Below are 18,574 nucleotides of genomic sequence, written 5' to 3' on the forward strand. Positions count from 1 at the left end.
GATTCAGATCATTTCTCATATATCTCATGCCCTTTTCTAGTCAGTAAATACCCCACTTGCATGCATATAGAGGTGACCAGTATTATGCATTTTGACACTGTTTCAGTTACTGCTTGTTCTTGAGCTTCATATAATTGGAATTGTATAGTGTATAGCCTTTAGTGTCTTGTTTCTTTGATCTTCATCATGTCTCTTCATCCATATTATTCTCTGTATTGGCAGTTATTTTAATGCTTTGAATATTCTCTTACATTGATAAAATTGAGGGACATTTGGGTTGTTTCTGATTTTTGATTGTAGTAAGTTTTATATGAATATTCTTGTACATGTTTTTTGGTACACATGTAGGCTCATTTCCCGTGAGTACATCTAGAATTTAGGAGTAAAATTACAAGGTTGTTGCATAGGCTTATTTTTTAGCTCTACCAGATATTTCCACTAGCTGTATTTCTTCAAATGTTTATATGCATATTAGACTTTCTCATTTCATCTGTGCACCTTTTATGTCTGTATTTTCATTATCTTTATTTTCTTCAAATCTGTTGTTTTTATTGCACCAGTTTTTTCTTCAAATGGATCTTTTCTGTAAACCCATCCATTGAATTCTTATTTAGGACAGTTGATTTTTTTCAGTGTACTAATCTTTAAATAAGTCAAGTATCTAATAACTTACATATCTGGTATTGTAGAACTGTTTCTTTTGCCTGTTTTTAAGTATTTCTGTACTTATATTTGAGTGCTGCACACTGTATGTAAAAAAGTTGTTGAAATAATTATAAAACCTAGGATGATGTCATTTTTCTTATGAGAGGGAGACCTAGTGGTACTCACAATGCTAAAGCATTTTAATCTAGTTACAGGAATTGGCATTATATGTAGTTAGGAAGGTTAGATTATTTAAAATTTTTCCCTTTCCCTATGGTTTGGCCCCTGGGGGACCCAACCCAAGTGTGGGATGTTTACTAGGGATCCCTTTGCTTGATAGGTCCCAGGCTCTTCACTTTTGCTACCCTATCCTGGGATTCTTAAACATCCTGCTCTGCTTTTGAGTGTCGTATCTGTTTCTTCTGAGTTGGCACATGCTTCTAGAGAACTATATCAGATACTATACTCCCCACATGTCCCCAGCCTGGTCCTTGGCTCTGGGATTTTTTTTTTTTAATTTGTTAGTTTTCTAGTGCCTTCAAGTAATATATTTTATACTCTTATACGGGTTTTCTGATTCTTAAGTAGGTTGGTTCACATTTCCTAATCTGCCACTGTTAGAATTCAGACAGTAATCATTTTAAAAACATGTAGACAAATTATTCCCATTTATATTATACTTTTTATGAAGGAGTCATCCATTTTCAAGTAATCACCTCCTTAGGAACATTAAAACTAATTCAAAGGTGTTTAGAGTTCAGTGATGTTAATTGCGTATGTACTGCCCTTCAGTATTCCATCTTGAAGATCATAGCTAGTTCAGAAAAGATTAATTTTTTTCCTTGAAATGTGTACATTTTGGGTGTGAAGATGGCTCCAATTTTTATTGATTTTTAAAAAAAAATTAATCTTTTAAAAAGTATTATCTGTAACTAGTTCATATGGGTTCACATCTGTCTAGAGAGCCATACAATACTGTTTGTTCATGGCAGCACATGACTCATTGCTGCCTTGGATTATCTGAAAGGTTGATGCTTTGCATACAGCACATGAGCATGCATCTGTTAAAAGGAGAGAGAAATGGTTATCATGGACCAGTAAAATATCAATTCTGGACCCAGAATAATCAGAAGATGGCAGGGTTAGTTTCAGAATAACCAATTTGCTGTTTATTTTCCATGTATGCATTTTGTTTAAGATCTCTGCACTTGTCCTGAGAGCCCAAGCCTCAGAGATCTTACTTGAAGAGTTGCAGCAGGGCTTTTCCCAGGCAAAGAGGGATGTTCAAGAACAGATGGTAAGTCAACATTTTAAATACATGTTACATATGTTGTATTTATTTCTTTTCTATCTTGAAATCATTTGATATGACTTTATCACCCTGCTCAAAGTGGTTACTATTACTTCTGCAGAGCCTATGGAATATAAGTAGTAGATAAAATACTTTGAAGACATCTTTCCTCTTTTTAACCAGTCTCACCCTCCTCAATCTCTCTTTATTTAATGTAATTTATTTTTCTGATTTTGGAAACTTAAACACAATAAAAGTGTGGACCAGTGTTTAATTTTCAATTCCAAATACAAGCTAAAAAATTGAAATCTCTCATGAGTTTTAGCTGGTTCAGCTTTTTGAACACTCATGTGCTTTTCCTGGACAGCTAATTTACTTGGAATAACTTCAGTAATTTTGTGGGGATGTGAAAAAATATATATTGTACCCATTGTGGATTAGGGAAACTTTCTGAAGGCCATCAATTCTGAAAGGGATGAAAGCAGAGGGCTTCAAGAGCAGGGTTGACTGGATCCTTTACAGAGAAGTTCTCAGGTTCAGGCCTCCTTCCTCACCAACCTGGCTATATTTGCATCATTCATCCTTTTTCTCGAAGTTGAAACCCTGCATCTGGTAGCCTGGGTAAATTATGGCAGAGTTGGTCCTATTGGCATGACCATACAAAGCTGCTTCTTACTCGGCTCTTCTAGGCCTGACAGTTTATTTTTTTTAATTTTTTCACGTATTTATTGGTGTATAATTATACACAATAGTGGGATTGATATTACTTATTCATACAAGCATATGACATAACAATAAAATTTGGTCAATATTTCCCCATTTCCTCTCCTCCTACCCCCTCCCCCTACTCCTTTCTTTTACTCTACTGGTCTCCCTTAGATTTTCATGAAACCCCCTTGCCCCCCAACTTTCTATTCCTTTTCCTCTCTAGTTTCAGGGATGACTGATTGAAAAATAAATAAATAACTAAAAGAAAAGAAAAGCTGTGGAATGGTAATGATTTGTTTTTGATTGGCATTCAGTCAGTGTTTTGAATGACCTTTGACAGATCCCTGAATTCTGGCCTCATCCTAATCATTGACTGAAGAGTTCAAATTGTTTCTGTAATCAGAGAACACAATATCACAACTGTTAAATGCTGACAAGGTTCCCTTGCATCTTCTTCCTTTTTGTCTTTTGGAGCCCCTCTTCCTTTGCAAACACTTTTCAAGTTGATTCCACTTTATTTATTTATTTATTTATTTTCCAAGCCAAACTGTATCTGGCTTTATTAAAGATACTTTTCATAAACAATCATGGTATATCAGGCAGGACATGGGCAGACAATTGTTAACAGTATACAACAACTTTCAAACTCCCTTCTTCGATGGACTTCCAAAATCAGAAAGCCACTATAAAACCCAATGAAATCCTCATTTGATGCTCTGAATAGGGAAAGTTTAGAATGAGGGTTGACATTTCACATTTAGCATGTTGTTAAACAACTTTTCACAAGCTGATCCTGACTTTCAGGAAATGAAATGAAAATGGCAAAAATTATTAATCTGAAGATCCACAATCTAGAAAAGGAACTGTTGCTCTTCTGAGGGACAGTATCTCAATGATGTCACTGGGAAGTCCAGATTGCCAACACACTGGTAAAATCAATTGTTGGGAGACAGGTCCCAACAGGTCTGAGTTTAGGGGAGTTAAGTCTATGCTGATGGCAGAGAGGGAGAGGAGGACATAAGATGAATTTGAGTTTTTCCATACCACAAGGCGTTTGTGCCAAGGTGCCTATGTGTGCCAACATCAGGGAATTCTTCCTCTTGGGAGCCAAAAGAGGAAGTCTCTCAAAACTAGCAGGGGAAGGTGTTTTCCCCGACAGCAATCCAGCTTTGGAGACATTCTACTAATGACATATGCTCCTTCCCCTGAAAACAATAATAAAGTGTTCTGTGTGCTAACAACATAGCTTTAAAAAAAAAAAAAGAAAAATTAAAAAAAAGTAAAACAAAATTCTGCATTTTTATAAAACTTGATAAAAAATAGTATTTCAAACCATACAGTCACTAGAAGTACACAGTTATCAAAAATGCACACACTTCACTTGGCATCTCCAACACCTTCAGCTTTCTGTGCCTGGTCTGTTTTGGCATCTCCATTTTCTGCAGGGTTATTCCCATCCTTGCCAACATCGGCTTTTCCCTTTTTCCTTTTGGGTACCTTCTCTCCCTTTTTTGCAGGGGCCTTTTTAGGCTTGGTCTCTGGCTTTGGAGGAGCAGGTTTAGCAGACAACCTTGCTGATCTTCTCTGTGGTTCGTCCTTCACCTTGGCTTTATCTCCTTTAGCATCCCCTTCAGCCTTTCTTTTGGGCATGGTGGCGACGGCAGTGGCACGCAGGCACTGGATGTGTGGCTGCAGCGGCATGCGGCTTTGGTTGATCCGGGGGTCGTTCTCGCCTCTTCTTCACACTGCTCCTGATTCCACTTTAAAAAAATGTGTTGCATGTGACGTTGGAGAATTGTTGGAATTAAGGTTGAGGTCTTGTTAACTCTAATCTTTTATCATTTTCTCAAAATTAGCATGAATGGTTCTTTTGCTGAGAGAGACGCTCAATCTCTCAGACCCCTGCAGAGTGACTATAGTAGTACTTGGGAATCTGAATATTTTCCCCTAATATTTTATTTTGAAAAATTTCAAACTTACAGGGAAGTTTATGGAATCAACTCTTGAAAGACCTTCACGTCAGTAAACCAGTTGCTAATATTTTGCTACCTCAGGGCACTTGCTGCATACATTTGTATCATATGTGCTTATGTATGTTGTGGTTTGTGTTTCTGCTGAACTATTTGGAATTAAGTAGTAGACATTGTGATACTCCTAAATATCTCAGTATGTATCTCCTAAGAACAAAGATGTTCTACATGACCACAATACACATTATATTCTTAAAGTTTAGCTAATTGTCCTTAATTTCCTGGATTTCTTTTCTTCTTTTTTTGGTGTGGTGGTTGTGACTTTTTTTTTTTCTTTCTTTCTTTTCAATTTTTTGGTTCAGGAACCAATCAACGATCACATATTGCATTTTGTTGTGTTACTTTAGTCTCCTTTAATCTACAACAGACCCTTTTAATGACAAAATATTTTTGAGGAATCCAATACAGTTACCTTGTAGAATGTTTTAAGCTAATTGTCTTGCAGAATGTATTTGTCTGATTCTTTCCTCATGATTAAGTTCAAGTCAAACATTTGGCAAGACTATTACCTAGATGAAATGATTCAGGGGGAAGTATATAGCATTATGAGGCACATTATTGTGTCCATTATTGATGATGTTAATTATTATTTGGTTAAAGTGGAGATAAAATAGTTTTAGGCTACATCAGTATTGCTTTTAACAGTTAATTTACCAACTAAAATTTAACATTTCTTTACAGTTGTTTCTCCACTTAGAATGTATCCAAGGTAAAGGATTACAGTTTGGGTACTGTGTTCAAAGTTACTTGAGTTGAATTTTCTTTTTGGTTGTATTATCAATTTGATACATAGTTGTTTCTATTTGTATTACTTTTTCATATCTGTACTTTCTTTCTTGATTACTTTTTTAAAAAAAATAAGTGGCCTTAGGGCTGGGGATATAGCTCAGTTGGTAGAGTGCTTGCCTTGCAAGCATAAGGCCCTGGGTTCAAATCCCCAGCTTTGCAAAAAAAAAAAAAAAAATACGTGGCCTTGTTCATAAAACTATAAATGTGTATACTCAGGTCTCTCTTCTCTTCCCTATTCCTTTCATCCAATTTCCATCCACTCCCATATATAATCATGTCAGTTTGTTTTGGGCTTATACTTCTGTTTTTTAAAATTTTTTATTTTTTGGTATCAGGGATTGAACCCAGGGGTACTTAACCATAGAGCCACATCCCCAGCCCTTTTTTATATTTTTTAAAATTTTGGGACAGAGTTACTTAGGGTCTTGCTAAGTTGCTGAGGCTGGCTTTGAACTTGTGATTCTCCTGCCTGAACCATGGAGTCACTGGAATTACAGGCATGTACCATTGTGCGCAGCTGTTTTTTTTTTTTTTTTTTTTTAATACTAGGAAGAGAAAGAGGAAGAAAAAAGAAACACTCATCTTCTTCTTTTTCTTTTTTCATATCCAAAAGGTACTAGGATACTAATATTTAGTTATAAATGAATGGAAAGTGATCATAAAACACAGCTGATTGTAGCCTAAAGAAAATAAGAGCCAGTGGAGCTCAACCAAAATTTGCACATGATCTTGACTGCCTACTTGCAGCCTGTTTGTCCTTCAGAATGCAGCTCATTCTCACCTCCTCTTCTTCCTCCTAATTAGGTACCCCTTTGTCTTTTTATTGCTCAGTACAATTTTTGTTATAGCACTTTCTTTGGTATACTTTTATCTACTTGACCTTTAGCTTTTCCAGGGCAAAGTCCCTCTCTCTTTTTTTCCTTTATATTCCCCATGGGCAGAAAAACACCTATCACAGAGTAGAAGCTGCTGAATAAATGTTAGGTGAATGAGTAATCTACATTATGTATACCCTCATCACAAATGATTTAGGATTAAAAATTAGCAGAAATGAAATATTTTTATAGAACAGTAGCTTCTACTCAAATTAGCTAGAATAACTCTTTTTTTGCATTTTTATAACTCCCCAATTTATTTTGAAAACAATCTTTTCTGACATATATCCATGTGAATTTGAGATTGTACTGAAATTACCTGTATTTACCTATAGCTTTATTTAACACTCATGAAACACTTAACATATCAGTACTTAAGGACACAACATAACTGCTTATTTTTTTCACACCTAAGCCAATTTACATTTGACATCTGGGTTACCTGTGCATATAAAACAAACACGCCCCTCAACCAACCATAGGATATGCTGCAGACAAGTGTCCTTTCCAGATATAATTAAATTTTTGGACACAAAGTGGCTCAAATGGGAGCAAATAAGCTGACTTCATGAAATAAACCAGACAAAATCCAACAAGTACTAAAGGTGCAAAAGATTAATCCTACCAGTCTGTCTGCTATCATGTGCACTGTGCGTGTGGGAGCTAAAGACTCACTGCAGCCATGGAGAGCTGCTATGGATGGAGGGAGTCACTGTGACTCTGTACACAGGTGCACTGACTGCACTGACCAGCCACATACAAGCACTACAGGAAGACCAGGCCATCCAACCTCACTGGGCTCAGAGGCTGACCTGGGCTTTCAGGTTGTGTGTATGTACTTTGCAGTGTGGTACTGTTGCTGTCTCCCTGCTTGCTCCACTACCCTGTAATCAGGGCAAAGTGGAGGCCCCACTAGTCTAAGAACTCTCATTACACCCCACAAACTGTCGAGTCCAACATTTTTATTGATTCTTCTGCAGACCCAGCTGGTTTCCAGCTGTAGTGATCTGTCAAGTCAGAGACAACAGGTCAGCTGAAGGGGCAGGTGGATTCTCAAGCACAGGAGTAGCAGCACACCAGAGCACAGGATGAGGATGCAGAACATGGATAAGGCGAGTCCCCAGCTGGTGGCGGTCACTGTGGTCCTAGTAGGCCTTCTCCAGGAAGGCTTTGAGACACTGCTGGTACACCACTCCAAAGTCAGCATCGTTCCTATAATAGGGATCTTCAATAATGAGTTGTTTCTGTGGATCATAGCTTCCAAGTAGTTCAATTTTAGCTTTGCAGTTTTTAACTTGATTATTTTTTCTATTCAAGTCTCTCAGATTGCTTTCATCCATACACAACATATAGTCGAATGTGGTCAAATCTTCTTTGGTCAGCTGTCTTGCCTTATGGGCTGTGCTAATGCCATAATTTCCTAGGCAGTTCATGGCTCTCGGGTCCGGGGCACGGCGCACGTTCCAGTTGGAAACAAACCACTGTCAATGGTCCAGTTATCTAAATTGTTTTGATCAGTTATAAGTTTTCTGAAGACTGCTTCTGTGATGGATGACTGGCAAATGTTACCCAGACACACAAACAGCATGGACTTGGGACCATTCTCCGCCATCTTCAAACGCAGACACTTGCACCCAGCCACTGTCTACAATAACTTTAAAAAAAATTGATGGACCAATACCTTTATTTTATTTATTTATTTTTATGTGGTGCTGAGGATCGAATCCATTGCCTCACACATGCTAGGCAAGTGCTCTACCACTGAGCTACAACAGTAGCCCCTAGAATAACTTTTATATTGATAGAAATGAATATGAAATATCTAAAATTATTTTACACATGAGCAAGCGGAAGAAATATAAGCATATTCTGTTTTAAAAATGAGCTTCTCAAGGACCATGTTAACTGAACTTAGATCCTCTTGATGACTTGCAGCATTGGGACTGCTGGGCCATTTACAATGAACCTGATTTTGAGCAGACGTGTGTAATGGAAGAGGAAGACATTGCTTTTTATTTCTCCATACTTCTGTTCAACACATGCCATAGGGACATAGGAGTTGTCTTCGAGGACATACTCCATTTTGTAAGGTCCTTTTCTTTTCTTTCCTTCCTTCTCTTCCTTTCCCTGAAGATTGAACCCAGGGGTGCTCTACCACTGAGCTACATCCTCAGCATTTTTTTTTTTTTTTTTTTTGTACTGGGGATTCAACCCAGAGGTGCTTAACCACTGAGACATATCCCCAGTCCTTTTCAAATTTTTAATATTTGAGACAGGGTCTTACTAAGTTTCTTAGGGCCTTGCTAAGTTGCTGAGGCTGGTCTTGAGCCTCCTGCCTTAGCCTCCCAAGCTGCTGGAATTGCAGATGTATGCCACTGTGTCCAGCTCTCAGCCCTTTTTATTCTTTGAATCAGAGTCTTGCTAAGTTAACCAATCTTGAACTTGTGATCCTCCTGCCTCAGCCTCCCAAGTAGATGTGGCCTTTTCTGCCACACTCCTCTATGTAGGCCTTGATTCTATTGGTCACTTCCACTGAGCTGGAGATCCTGGTCTTTCTGTAGTCCAGGGAGATGAGGGAAGGGGGAAAAACTCATTATTTTTTAACTTATTAATATAAATGTGGGAAAATGAGCTTAGGTGCTTGCCTTGTTGCCTATCTCCTTGTTGAATACAGAAAGCTGCAAATCAGAAAAAAATTCCGAGCTTCTCTTTATAAGTCTTGCCAAGTTTTATTACATACCCCTCCATCCTCAAACCTCATTGGGTTTGGCCTTTATTTTTTCCTGTGGTCTGGCTATCACCAGACTGGAGTTACCTTTCTGGCTATGATTCGTATCTATTTCTATTTCAGGCAGTGCTGATGCAGTCACGGGAACAGGTTTCAGAAGAGCTGCTAAGGTTACAGAAAGACAATGACAGCCTCCAGGGAAAGCATACCTTGCATGTGTCCTTACAGCAAGCAGAAGACTTCATCCTCCCAGACACGATAGAGGTAATGTATTTCCTATGTGATGATCCAAAATGTAAACAAGTATGTTTTTTGAAATGACTGTAAATTCTTTTTTAAAACAACTTTAATGAGGTATAATTCATTCACCAAACAGTTCAGTCTTTTAAAGTGTACAATTCAATGTTTTCTAGTATAGTCACAAATAAGTGTAGTTACTTTTAGAACATTTTCATCACCTTAAAAAAAAAAACAAAAAACCCTTACCCTTCAGCTATCACTCCTCTTCCCCTTCCCTCCCATTAACCAACTACTAATCTACCTTCTATCTCTATAGATTTCCCTATTCTGGCCTTTCATGTGAATGCAATCATACCATATTCCATAGTATTTTCAGTCTGATTTTTTTCACTGGGCAGCACTTTCTTTAATGACTGAATAATACTCCATTGTATAGATGTTTTGTTTATCTGTTAATGGACATTTGGGTTGTTTTCATTGGGAGGAAATCAATGCTGTATAACATCCACATACAGATTTTAGTATGGACATGTTTTCATCTTTCTGGGGCATATATCTTGTAGTGGGATTTCTGGGTTATGTGGAAATTCTGTTCAAGTCATTGGAATCATTGAACTGTTTTCTAAAGCAGTGATACAGATCCATCTTGTCTTCCCATCAGCAGTGTGTAAGGATTTTGATTTCTCCACATCCTTGCCAGAACTTCTTGTTTCACTTTTTGATTATAACATCCTGTTGAGTTTGAGATGGTAACTCATTGTGGTTTTCATTTGCATTTCCCTAATGACCAGTGGTCTTAAACATCACTTCATGTTCTTATTGGCCATTTGTATATCTTCCCTAGAGAAACATTTATTTAGGTTCTTTGCTAATTTTAAAATTAGATTGTCTTTTTCTTACTGAGTCATAAGAATTATTTGTATTATATAGCTATAAGTCCTGTATGAGATATAATTTGCAAATGTTTTCTTCCTTTTGGGGGGTTGTCTTTTTTCACTTTTTTGGTGGTATCCTTTGAAACACAAAAGATTTTAATTTTAATAAAGTTCATTTGATCCATTATTTTCTACTGTTCCTTGTGCTTTTGGTGTCACATGTAAGAATGCTTTGCCAAATTCAAGATCTGTGTAGTTATTCAGAACCAGATGGAGAGGATGCCAGAAATTAAATGTTTGTAGGGGTCACCATGTTGGCTCCTTATATTTGTTTTTTTTTTGTCTAGTTCTTAATAGGTCATAATACATCACCATCTTTCTGTTTATAAGTAAGAGTCTTTGGGTCACTTATATTCTTCTGTGGTTGGGTGAATATGGGTTACAAAACCGTTTCCTTCAGGAATTTGTCCCCTTAACTTGATCCTACTTTTATACCCTTTTCTTTATTTATTTTTACTTTTATTTCTAGATAGTTGAACACATGAAAAATATCTTCTTGGACTAAACCTATTAAACCCTATAAGCAATACAGGCAAAGATGAGATTTCTTAGAGCAGTTTTCAAAATGAAATAGAAAAATGTTGTTTGTAATTTTTCTTCTTTTGTTTCTTAAATTATAATTGTTAAAAAGTATTTTAAAATTAAACATTATATAAATTTATGGTTTGGGTAAGTTTCCCTTAATCCTGCTCTGTAGATTCAACCTCTACAGTTTGGATCTCATTCTTTTTTCTTATGTTCATGTTAACATTATTGTTATTTTTTATTTTTATTTGATGGTTTATAAAGATTCAGTTGTTTATGTTGCCTTTAACCCCATGCAGCCCTTTCCCCAGCTTGTTCTTTAGTTCAGAGCCTTCTTCCTTGCTCAACTGGGCACTGCTCATCAGAAGAAGGTATTGGGAAACTGCTTTGCTCTCAGCTTAAAATCACTGTACTATCATCTTCTGCCTCTGTTGTTACACTTTTCTCTTTTGTCAGGAAAAATTTCTGTGTTCTCTAGAAACTTTTTATTCCTAGGTTTAGAAAGTAAGAATACCATTTTTTACTTTATAGTTACTTTAGGATATAATTGGAAATATTTCTAGAAGAAGACAGAAATAAAATTTAGGGGAAAATAAGATTTAAATTGAATTTATTATAGAAAAACAACTGATCACCTTAGAAAGCGTCCTTTGCTACTTAGCTCTGACCTGATGTAGTATTTTGCCTATGGTAGATGTTCATTTTAAATGAAGAAATAGGTAAGTAAGTAAATTTTATTCTCTTAGAGTTCATACTTACTCCTGAGCGTTTTTTTTTTCCCCCTTCACTTAAGCTATTATTTCTAGTGAACCTCATATTGTAAGTCACTTAACATTTTAATTATTTTGCTTATGAAATAGGTTGAGGGAAACACGTACTTCACAACACAGTTTTGACTGGAATTGTCTTACTTCTGAAACATATTGCATGTTAACATGATATGACATGTGCCTTTGAAGCCCTATGTGGGTTAAAGATCAAGTCTTAATTTTTAAATCATGTAAAACAATATCTGAAATTTAGAAGATCTTTTGTTTCTTTTCTTTATTTCCTTTCACCCTAACAAATCCAGTAACCACTTGTTTCTTGAATCCAGGTACTCCGGGAATTGGTATTAAAATACCGTGAGAACATCATTCATGTGCGGACAGCAGCAGACCACATGGAAGAAAAGCTGAAGGCTGAAATACTTTTTCTAAAAGAGCAGATTCAAGCAGAACAGTGTTTAAAAGAAAACCTTGAAGAAACTCTGCAGCTAGAAATAGAAAACTGCAAGGAGGAAATAGGTGAAGATAAAGTGATGATGTGTAGAATTGGTTACTAAATATAACTTTTCCTTTCCTTTTTTTTTTTTTTTTTTTTTTTTTTTTTTGTGGGGGTAGTGGTACTGGAGATTTAACCCAGGGGTGCTCTACCACTGAGCTATTCCTCACCCAGCCCTTCATTATTTTTATTTTGAGATAGGGTCTCACTAAGTTGCTGAGGCTGGCCTAGAACTTGGGATCTTCATGCCTTAGCCTCCTGAGTCACTGGGATTAAATAAAACTTTTCTGATTGTGAGAAGTATGGAATGTAGAAAATAGGAAAGTATAGGAAAAAAGTAAGGACTCAATCCATTTTTCCAGATGTTCTGATGTATTTAGTAATGGAAACTAAAAAACTGAAAACAAAGAAAATTAAAAAAAAAAAAAAACTTGTGTTTTTTAGGAACTCTGATGACCTTCCTTTGTCACAGCCAACAACACTGGAACCCAGACCACTGGGAATGCAATTAGATGGGTGGTATTTCTATGCAGAACTTTGATGTGTTAACCTTTAGGAGTATCTTTTCCCCCTGACAGTTACATGTGGATACTTGACGGAGAGGTAGTTTATAACAGTGCCCTTTCATGTGGACTCTGCCTTTACCTGAGCTTGATTATGATGCTGCTTGGTTGGGGATAATTTTGAGACAGGAACTTCCTCCCCATGTTTAGTTTATATTTGAGTCCTTTCGTGTAGTTTAAGAAAAAAAATTAATGCACAATAGTAGATGATTGCTAATATTTCTCCCCTTTTCCCCTACAGCTTCCATTTCTAGTCTAAAAGCTGAATTAGAAAGAATAAAAGTAGAAAAAGGACAGGTGAGTCATAAGTTTAAAATTAATTCTGTCAACAACCAGTTGTTATTTAATCTGTCTTAGAGCCAAGGAATAAAAAATAGTTGAGCACAGTACTTGCCTTTAAGGTGGACTACATTGGGACGATCATAAAGAACATTCATTGAGAGCCTCTTGTGTGTCAGGCTGTGTTGACTGGAGGAGGTATCGGGGAGAGGAAGACTTGACTGTAGCCTGGAGTCTCCAGTGTCATGGGAAACAGGCTGACATGGTGGTCCTGACATGATGTGTGTGTAAAGCTACAGTAGGAGTGTAGAAAACTTTTCTAAAAAGGGCATACTTTCTAGCTGGCTTAGTGTCCTATTCTAGATAGCAGCAACACCTATGTCAGGTGACCCCATTCAATTTCTGGCCTTCTCATTGCTTTACTCCTTTAGTCCTTTATTGACCTCCACTCTGTCCTTCTTAGCCAGTTTTCATCTTCCTAGTCTTACTCCTGCAGGCCCTGCTGCTTACTTCCTCCTGCCCTTCACTTCCCTTAACTTTTAACTTTTTCTCTCTCTTGGATTAAGTAACTCCTTCATGGCTTTGCTTTCTTTCCTTTCAAGCTGCAACTTAAAACAACTTACCTCTTCAGCTAGTCTCCCATGCACACTTTCCAATCCCCAGACTCCTTGTCCTTCTGCTGCCTTCGTTTAACTACTGACCAGCTCTGGTTTAGACCTGGTGTCCCTGGCTATTGATGCCATCAATTCTACTCATGCTGTTAGATGGGTCTGTGGTGCTCCCCGTCAGCCTTTCATTTGTCCTAAGGTGTGCCTCTTCCATTACCTGTGGGGGCTATTTCGGTCATCATCACCTCAAATCCCTCATGCTCAGCAGAGGCTGAGCTTACTCCCAGTCATAAGGCGGGGCCATCTTTAGGCTCCTCAGTCACTTGTTCTTCTGCTCTGATTCCCAGCTTTCTTGTTTCTTGAGAAAATGATGACCTGTTTCTCACCATAGTATGTCACTGCATAGGTGCTTTGATTAAATCCCGCTCATGTTTTCCAGTCTTGGGCTTTTTATTAATCTTTCCTATTACTCACAAACATGTTCAGATGTCTCCCGTTAAAAGGGGAAAAGTTTATCTTTGGATTGCAGTTCTCTCAAGCTACCTTTCTTCTCTTGACTGCCACAATTTTTCTTTTTAATGCTTGGGATTGCATTCTCGTCCTTGCATATGCTAGGCAACCACTGAGCTATATCCCCAGCCCTTGTTTAATTTTATTTTGAGGCAGGATCTCACTCCGTTGCCCAGGCTGGCCTTGAACTCTGGATCTTAAACTGTCCTGCCTTAGCCTTTTAAGTAGCTGGGACTATAGGCATACCTGGCTTTTGTGCAACATCTTTTTTTTTTTTTTTTTTTAAGGTATTGGGAATTGAACCTAGGGTCTCACACATGCTAGGCAAGTACTCCACCACTGAGCTATACCTCCAGCTCTTCTTATTATTTTTTTATTTTTTTTGAGGCAGGGTCTCACTAAATTGCCCAGATTGGCCTTGAACTTGTGATCCTCCTACCTTGCTGGAATTATAAGTGTGTGCCACTGTTCCTGGCTTGCTGATGTTTCTTGATGAGGGACCTCACAGGCAGTCCTTACCTGTTGCATGCAGCGTGCCTCTGCCTCTACCTCTACCTCCCCTTGACTACTATGACTGCACTATAGAGATGACCAGTGTTCAGGGCTGGTAGTGTGGGTGAAGCCCTGAGCTCAGTCCCTAGTGCCAGAGAACTGGGATTGGGAGTAGGAAGGGGAAGGAGGGGGAAATGAACACTGCTATCACCTCATCATTTTACTCCACTGTCACCTGTGTGGGTTCACTCACTTCTTACCTATTTTTCTTTTTTTTTTTTTTTTTTTTTGCGGTGCTGGGGATGGAACCCAGGGCCTTGTGCTTGCAAGGCAAGCACTCTACCAACTGAGCTATCTCCCCAGCCCTTATCTTACCTATTTTAAGAGCTTGTTTCCTAGCTGGGCATGGTAGCACATGCCTGTAATTCCAGGGGCTTGGGAGGCTGGGCAGGAGGATTGCAAGTTCAAAGCAAGCCTCAGCAACTTAGGGAGGCCCTAAACAACTCAGTGAGACCCTGTCTCTAAATAAAATACAAAAAGGGGGAGTGGGGCTGGGGATGTGGCTCAGTGGTTAAGTGCCCCTGGGTTCAATCCTCAGTACCAAAAAAAAAAAAAAAAAGAAAAAGAAAAGAGCTTGTTTCCTGTCTCCAAAATTTAGCATCTTGAAGTTCATCTCTATATTAAAAGCCAGATGATCTTCAAAAAATTACAAACTTGACTATGACTTCTCTGGTTGAAAACCCTCCAGTGGCTCCCTTTATCACAGGACCAAGTTGGTATTCCTTAGCCAGCCAGAGATCTCTTCTTGCCTCACATACTTCTCCAGCCTCAGCCTCCACATCCCCAACACTGCTGTGGGTAAGAACCCACCAGCATTCCTGAAGGCATTTTTATGAATGCCACCCATTGCCCTTTTTTTGAGTATATCTTTCTTTCTTCTCCGCCCTATAAAAATTTTCATTTTTTAAGAGTGAAGCAGCTTTTCTTCTAGGAAACACTTCTCAAGTTTTGTGGCAGAATTAAATACTTCTTCCTTCTGTGTTCACATGCTACAATTATATACATGTCTGTGTCTCCTAATTTCTCCATCTCTAAACCTTAGAATATGGTAGGTACCCAATAAATAGTTAAAGAGAGAATAGTACTGGAATTAAAAACAGAATCTAGACATTAAAAGGTGAGAAGTACATTCCAAACATAGCCTGCAGGCTTCTCTAGGCAGCATGCTGTGGCCTACATGGAGTTTGTGAGGTTCAGCTTTTTCCTTTTTAATTTTACAGTTGGAGTCCACATTCAGAGAGAAGTCACAACAGCTTGAGAGTCTTCAAGAGATAAAGATCAATTTGGAAGACCAGTTAAAGAAAGAGACTGCTGCTAAGGTGATATTTTTGTGGTCATTTAACTTAAAAATCTAAGAATATAGGATCACATCTTGTTTACAAAACCAAACCAAACCAATATTGCCTCTATGGAATGTCACCTTCTAAAAGTAGGGAAGATTAGCCACTTGCAAAAAGAAAATGAATTGAATTGGTTAGAGTTGGAGTAAATCTTCACTCTGCCGGTGCTGGAGTTCTTGTCATAAGCTTTAGTAGGCCATACTGGCCATCAGGGCTATTTTTTAAATTTTTTTATTTTTACAAACTGCATTTTGATTCATTGTACACAAATGCGACACAACTTTTCGTTTCTATGGTTGTACACAATGTAGATTCATACCATTCATGTGTACACAGGATAATGATGTCTGTCTCATTCCACCATCTTTCATACCCCCACCCCCCCTCCCTCTCATTTCCCTCTATGTAATCTAAAGGTCCTCCATTCTTCCCTCACCCCCTATCCCCCCACCCCCATTATATATCAGGGCTGTTGAATCAAGCTTGGGCAAAACCCAGTTAGAAACATCTTTGAAATGTTCATTTCATTTGAATGATGTGTCAGATCATAAGATTGCATTGAACCATATTTACTGCCTGAATTTTGATTGGTCCAGTTAGGATAGAAGGGCATGTGGCTAATTGTGGGGCAAGTTGCCTAGAAACCATCTTAGTGAGCTGTGTGGTCAGACATTTAAGTGCAGAAATGCTCTGTTGGTGTTGTTCAATAGCCACTTGTCTTTAGAAAGGCAACACTTCACATCCTGCTGAAGTTTTGTGGTGTAAGGAAGACTGGAGGTAGCAGGGGCTCTCTGGGACATATTTTCTGAGAGTTTTCCTGGTGGATGTTTGTTGTGATTGTCAGAGGAAATTCCTGAGGTTTCTGTCCCTGTTGCTGTGATAGCTACTGATCTTAATTACCTGTTTTTATGTTAATCACTGTTACCAGTTGCTGGTGATAGCTGGTGCAGTACTTTAATCCATTTTTTTATTCTGGCTTTTGTGTTCAGTTCATTTTAGAACTCAGAGCAAGTAGCTCTACCCTTGCCCTGTAGATAAAGAGAGATTACTGGGATATGGGAGAATTCTGCCCCAGTAGTAGGTAACAAGTTTAAGTTTTTAAATAATTCTTACCTCTCCCTCTTTGGCATTAACATTCAGAACTTTTCTTTTTTAGGCTGCTGTTGAGCAACTAATGTTTGAAGAGAAGAACAAAGCTCAGAGATTACAGACAGAATTAGATGTCAGTGAACAAGTCCAGAGAGATTTTGTAAAGCTTTCTCAAACCCTTCAGGTGAGGCATTTGGGGAACCACTATGACACTCTGTGGAGAGAATCTTGCCATCCCTCACTTGAGTACTGGAGTAGCTAGCAATGTAGTAATTGCAGCTGCTTTTACATCTACCCCAAATATCCACCTAGACAGTCAAGCCAGAATCTGCAGACTTGATAATTCTACCACCTTAAGAGTATAAACTTGTATTTTATGTCCAAACTTAAAAAAAAAAAAAAAAAAAAAACTACTTATAGTTTCCTGCCCAGAGCCTGGTGTTCCCTCTGGTAAACTTCCTTTTCTCCCCCTGACTCCTTTTCTTGAAGGCCCAGCTTATGTTTGTCCTCTCAGTGGAAACTTCTAAGGTCCCTGAGCTGGGCCTGAAGTGCCTCCTTCCTCCACCATGCTCCCTTGGTACTCTGTCAATGTCTTGTGACATTTAGTAGATTGTCAGCTTGTTTTCTTTCCAGCTGAACTGTGGCTTCTTGGGGATTAAGAGTCAAGTCTCCATAATCCCAGCATTTACATTTAATTCCAGAGTGTTACCTAGTAGCTTTGGGGAATTTTAACAATTAATTGTTCTTGCTGCCTCCATTCTTTGAAGTGACTACTCTGGTGAGTTAATCTGCTACATCTCAGCTAAATCAAAGGCTAAGAAAATCTAGGCAAGGGACCACCTGCACTTATCTCACCATTGTTTCTCCAGGTGCAGTTAGAGAGGATCCGACAAGCAGACTCTTTGGAGAGAATCCGGGCAATTCTGAATGATACCAAACTGACAGACATTAACCAGCTCCCTGAGACATGACACCCTGACAGCAGGATTCCAGCCTGCACTTTGGGGTTTTTAACTCATCTTTAGAGCAACATTAATTATTATTTAACTCTTAACTGAAGAAGCAGAAGTCACAACAAAAGGAAGATTGAAGAAATGCTTATTTCTGTGAGAGAAGACTGCAGCACAGGGACAGCCAGCAGCCAGGGTGATTTGCAGCCAACAGACCTTTCCAATGAACACTAACCAGACTCCGGGCTTGATTCCAACAGGTGTGGAATCAGATTTGGTGATAGAAAAAGTGCTGTTTCTTTGCCTGATTTCTCCAACATTTTCAAACACATTTCCTTACCCTAAAGCAACTTCCCAGTAGTGTTTGGAATTACATTTTCTGTTCATAGTGGGAGAATTTCTTTTTCTGTTGTCTACAGCTCATCAGTAACAGTATTCAGATAGCAGACAGAGGTGTAGTATGCTGTATGAATATTTTATATTAAAATATGAAGTTTGAGAGCAGGCCATTGGCTACTGACTGTATTTCCCTTGCTCAGTGCATTTTCTTTTTACCATTTTATCTTATACTGGAGGACTTTAAATGCTACTGAAACTTGCGTAAGAACTGTAAGACTGTGGCAAACCAAACCAATTCAAGTACAGAATTAGGAT

The 18,574-nt window shown here is 38.2% G+C and overlaps 2 protein-coding genes and 1 pseudogene across 4 annotated transcripts in view; 1 reads left to right on the forward strand and 2 right to left on the reverse strand.

The window, feature by feature from the left end:
• Positions 1-18,308, forward strand: part of RABEP1 (rabaptin, RAB GTPase binding effector protein 1) — a 138,655-nt gene extending 120,347 nt beyond the window's left edge. For both annotated transcript variants that reach the window (XM_079132431.1, XM_079132432.1), the window contains exons 12-18: positions 1,844-1,942; positions 9,190-9,330; positions 11,863-12,052; positions 12,834-12,889; positions 15,762-15,860; positions 17,038-17,154; positions 17,840-18,308. In XM_079132431.1, coding sequence (XP_078988557.1) covers positions 1,844-1,942; positions 9,190-9,330; positions 11,863-12,052; positions 12,834-12,889; positions 15,762-15,860; positions 17,038-17,154; positions 17,840-17,941 — 804 coding nt within the window. In that variant the 3' untranslated portion in view covers positions 17,942-18,308. The remainder of the gene's footprint in view (positions 1-1,843; positions 1,943-9,189; positions 9,331-11,862; positions 12,053-12,833; positions 12,890-15,761; positions 15,861-17,037; positions 17,155-17,839) is intronic.
• Positions 1,952-5,676, reverse strand: LOC306656885 (non-histone chromosomal protein HMG-17-like). The gene has a single exon (XM_079132463.1). The coding sequence runs from the start codon at positions 4,343-4,345 to the stop codon at positions 4,022-4,024; it is 324 nt and encodes a 107-aa protein (XP_078988589.1). The 5' UTR covers positions 4,346-5,676; the 3' UTR covers positions 1,952-4,021.
• On the reverse strand, positions 5,681-9,183 carry LOC306656881 (low molecular weight phosphotyrosine protein phosphatase-like; annotated as a pseudogene). Its single transcript has one exon. The product of its transcript is annotated as a low molecular weight phosphotyrosine protein phosphatase-like (transcript).
• Positions 18,309-18,574: the final 266 nt, after the last annotated feature.

This window comes from Sciurus vulgaris (genome assembly GCF_902686455.1).
Source record: "Sciurus vulgaris genome assembly, chromosome: 3".
In the NCBI taxonomy this organism is placed as follows: Eukaryota; Metazoa; Chordata; class Mammalia; order Rodentia; family Sciuridae; genus Sciurus; species Sciurus vulgaris.

Bases quoted from the DNA above. Each gene is read 5' to 3' on its own strand.
- LOC306656885 (XM_079132463.1), bottom strand. From the start codon at position 4,345: ATGCCGCTGCAGCCACACATCCAGTGCCTGCGTGCCACTGCCGTCGCC.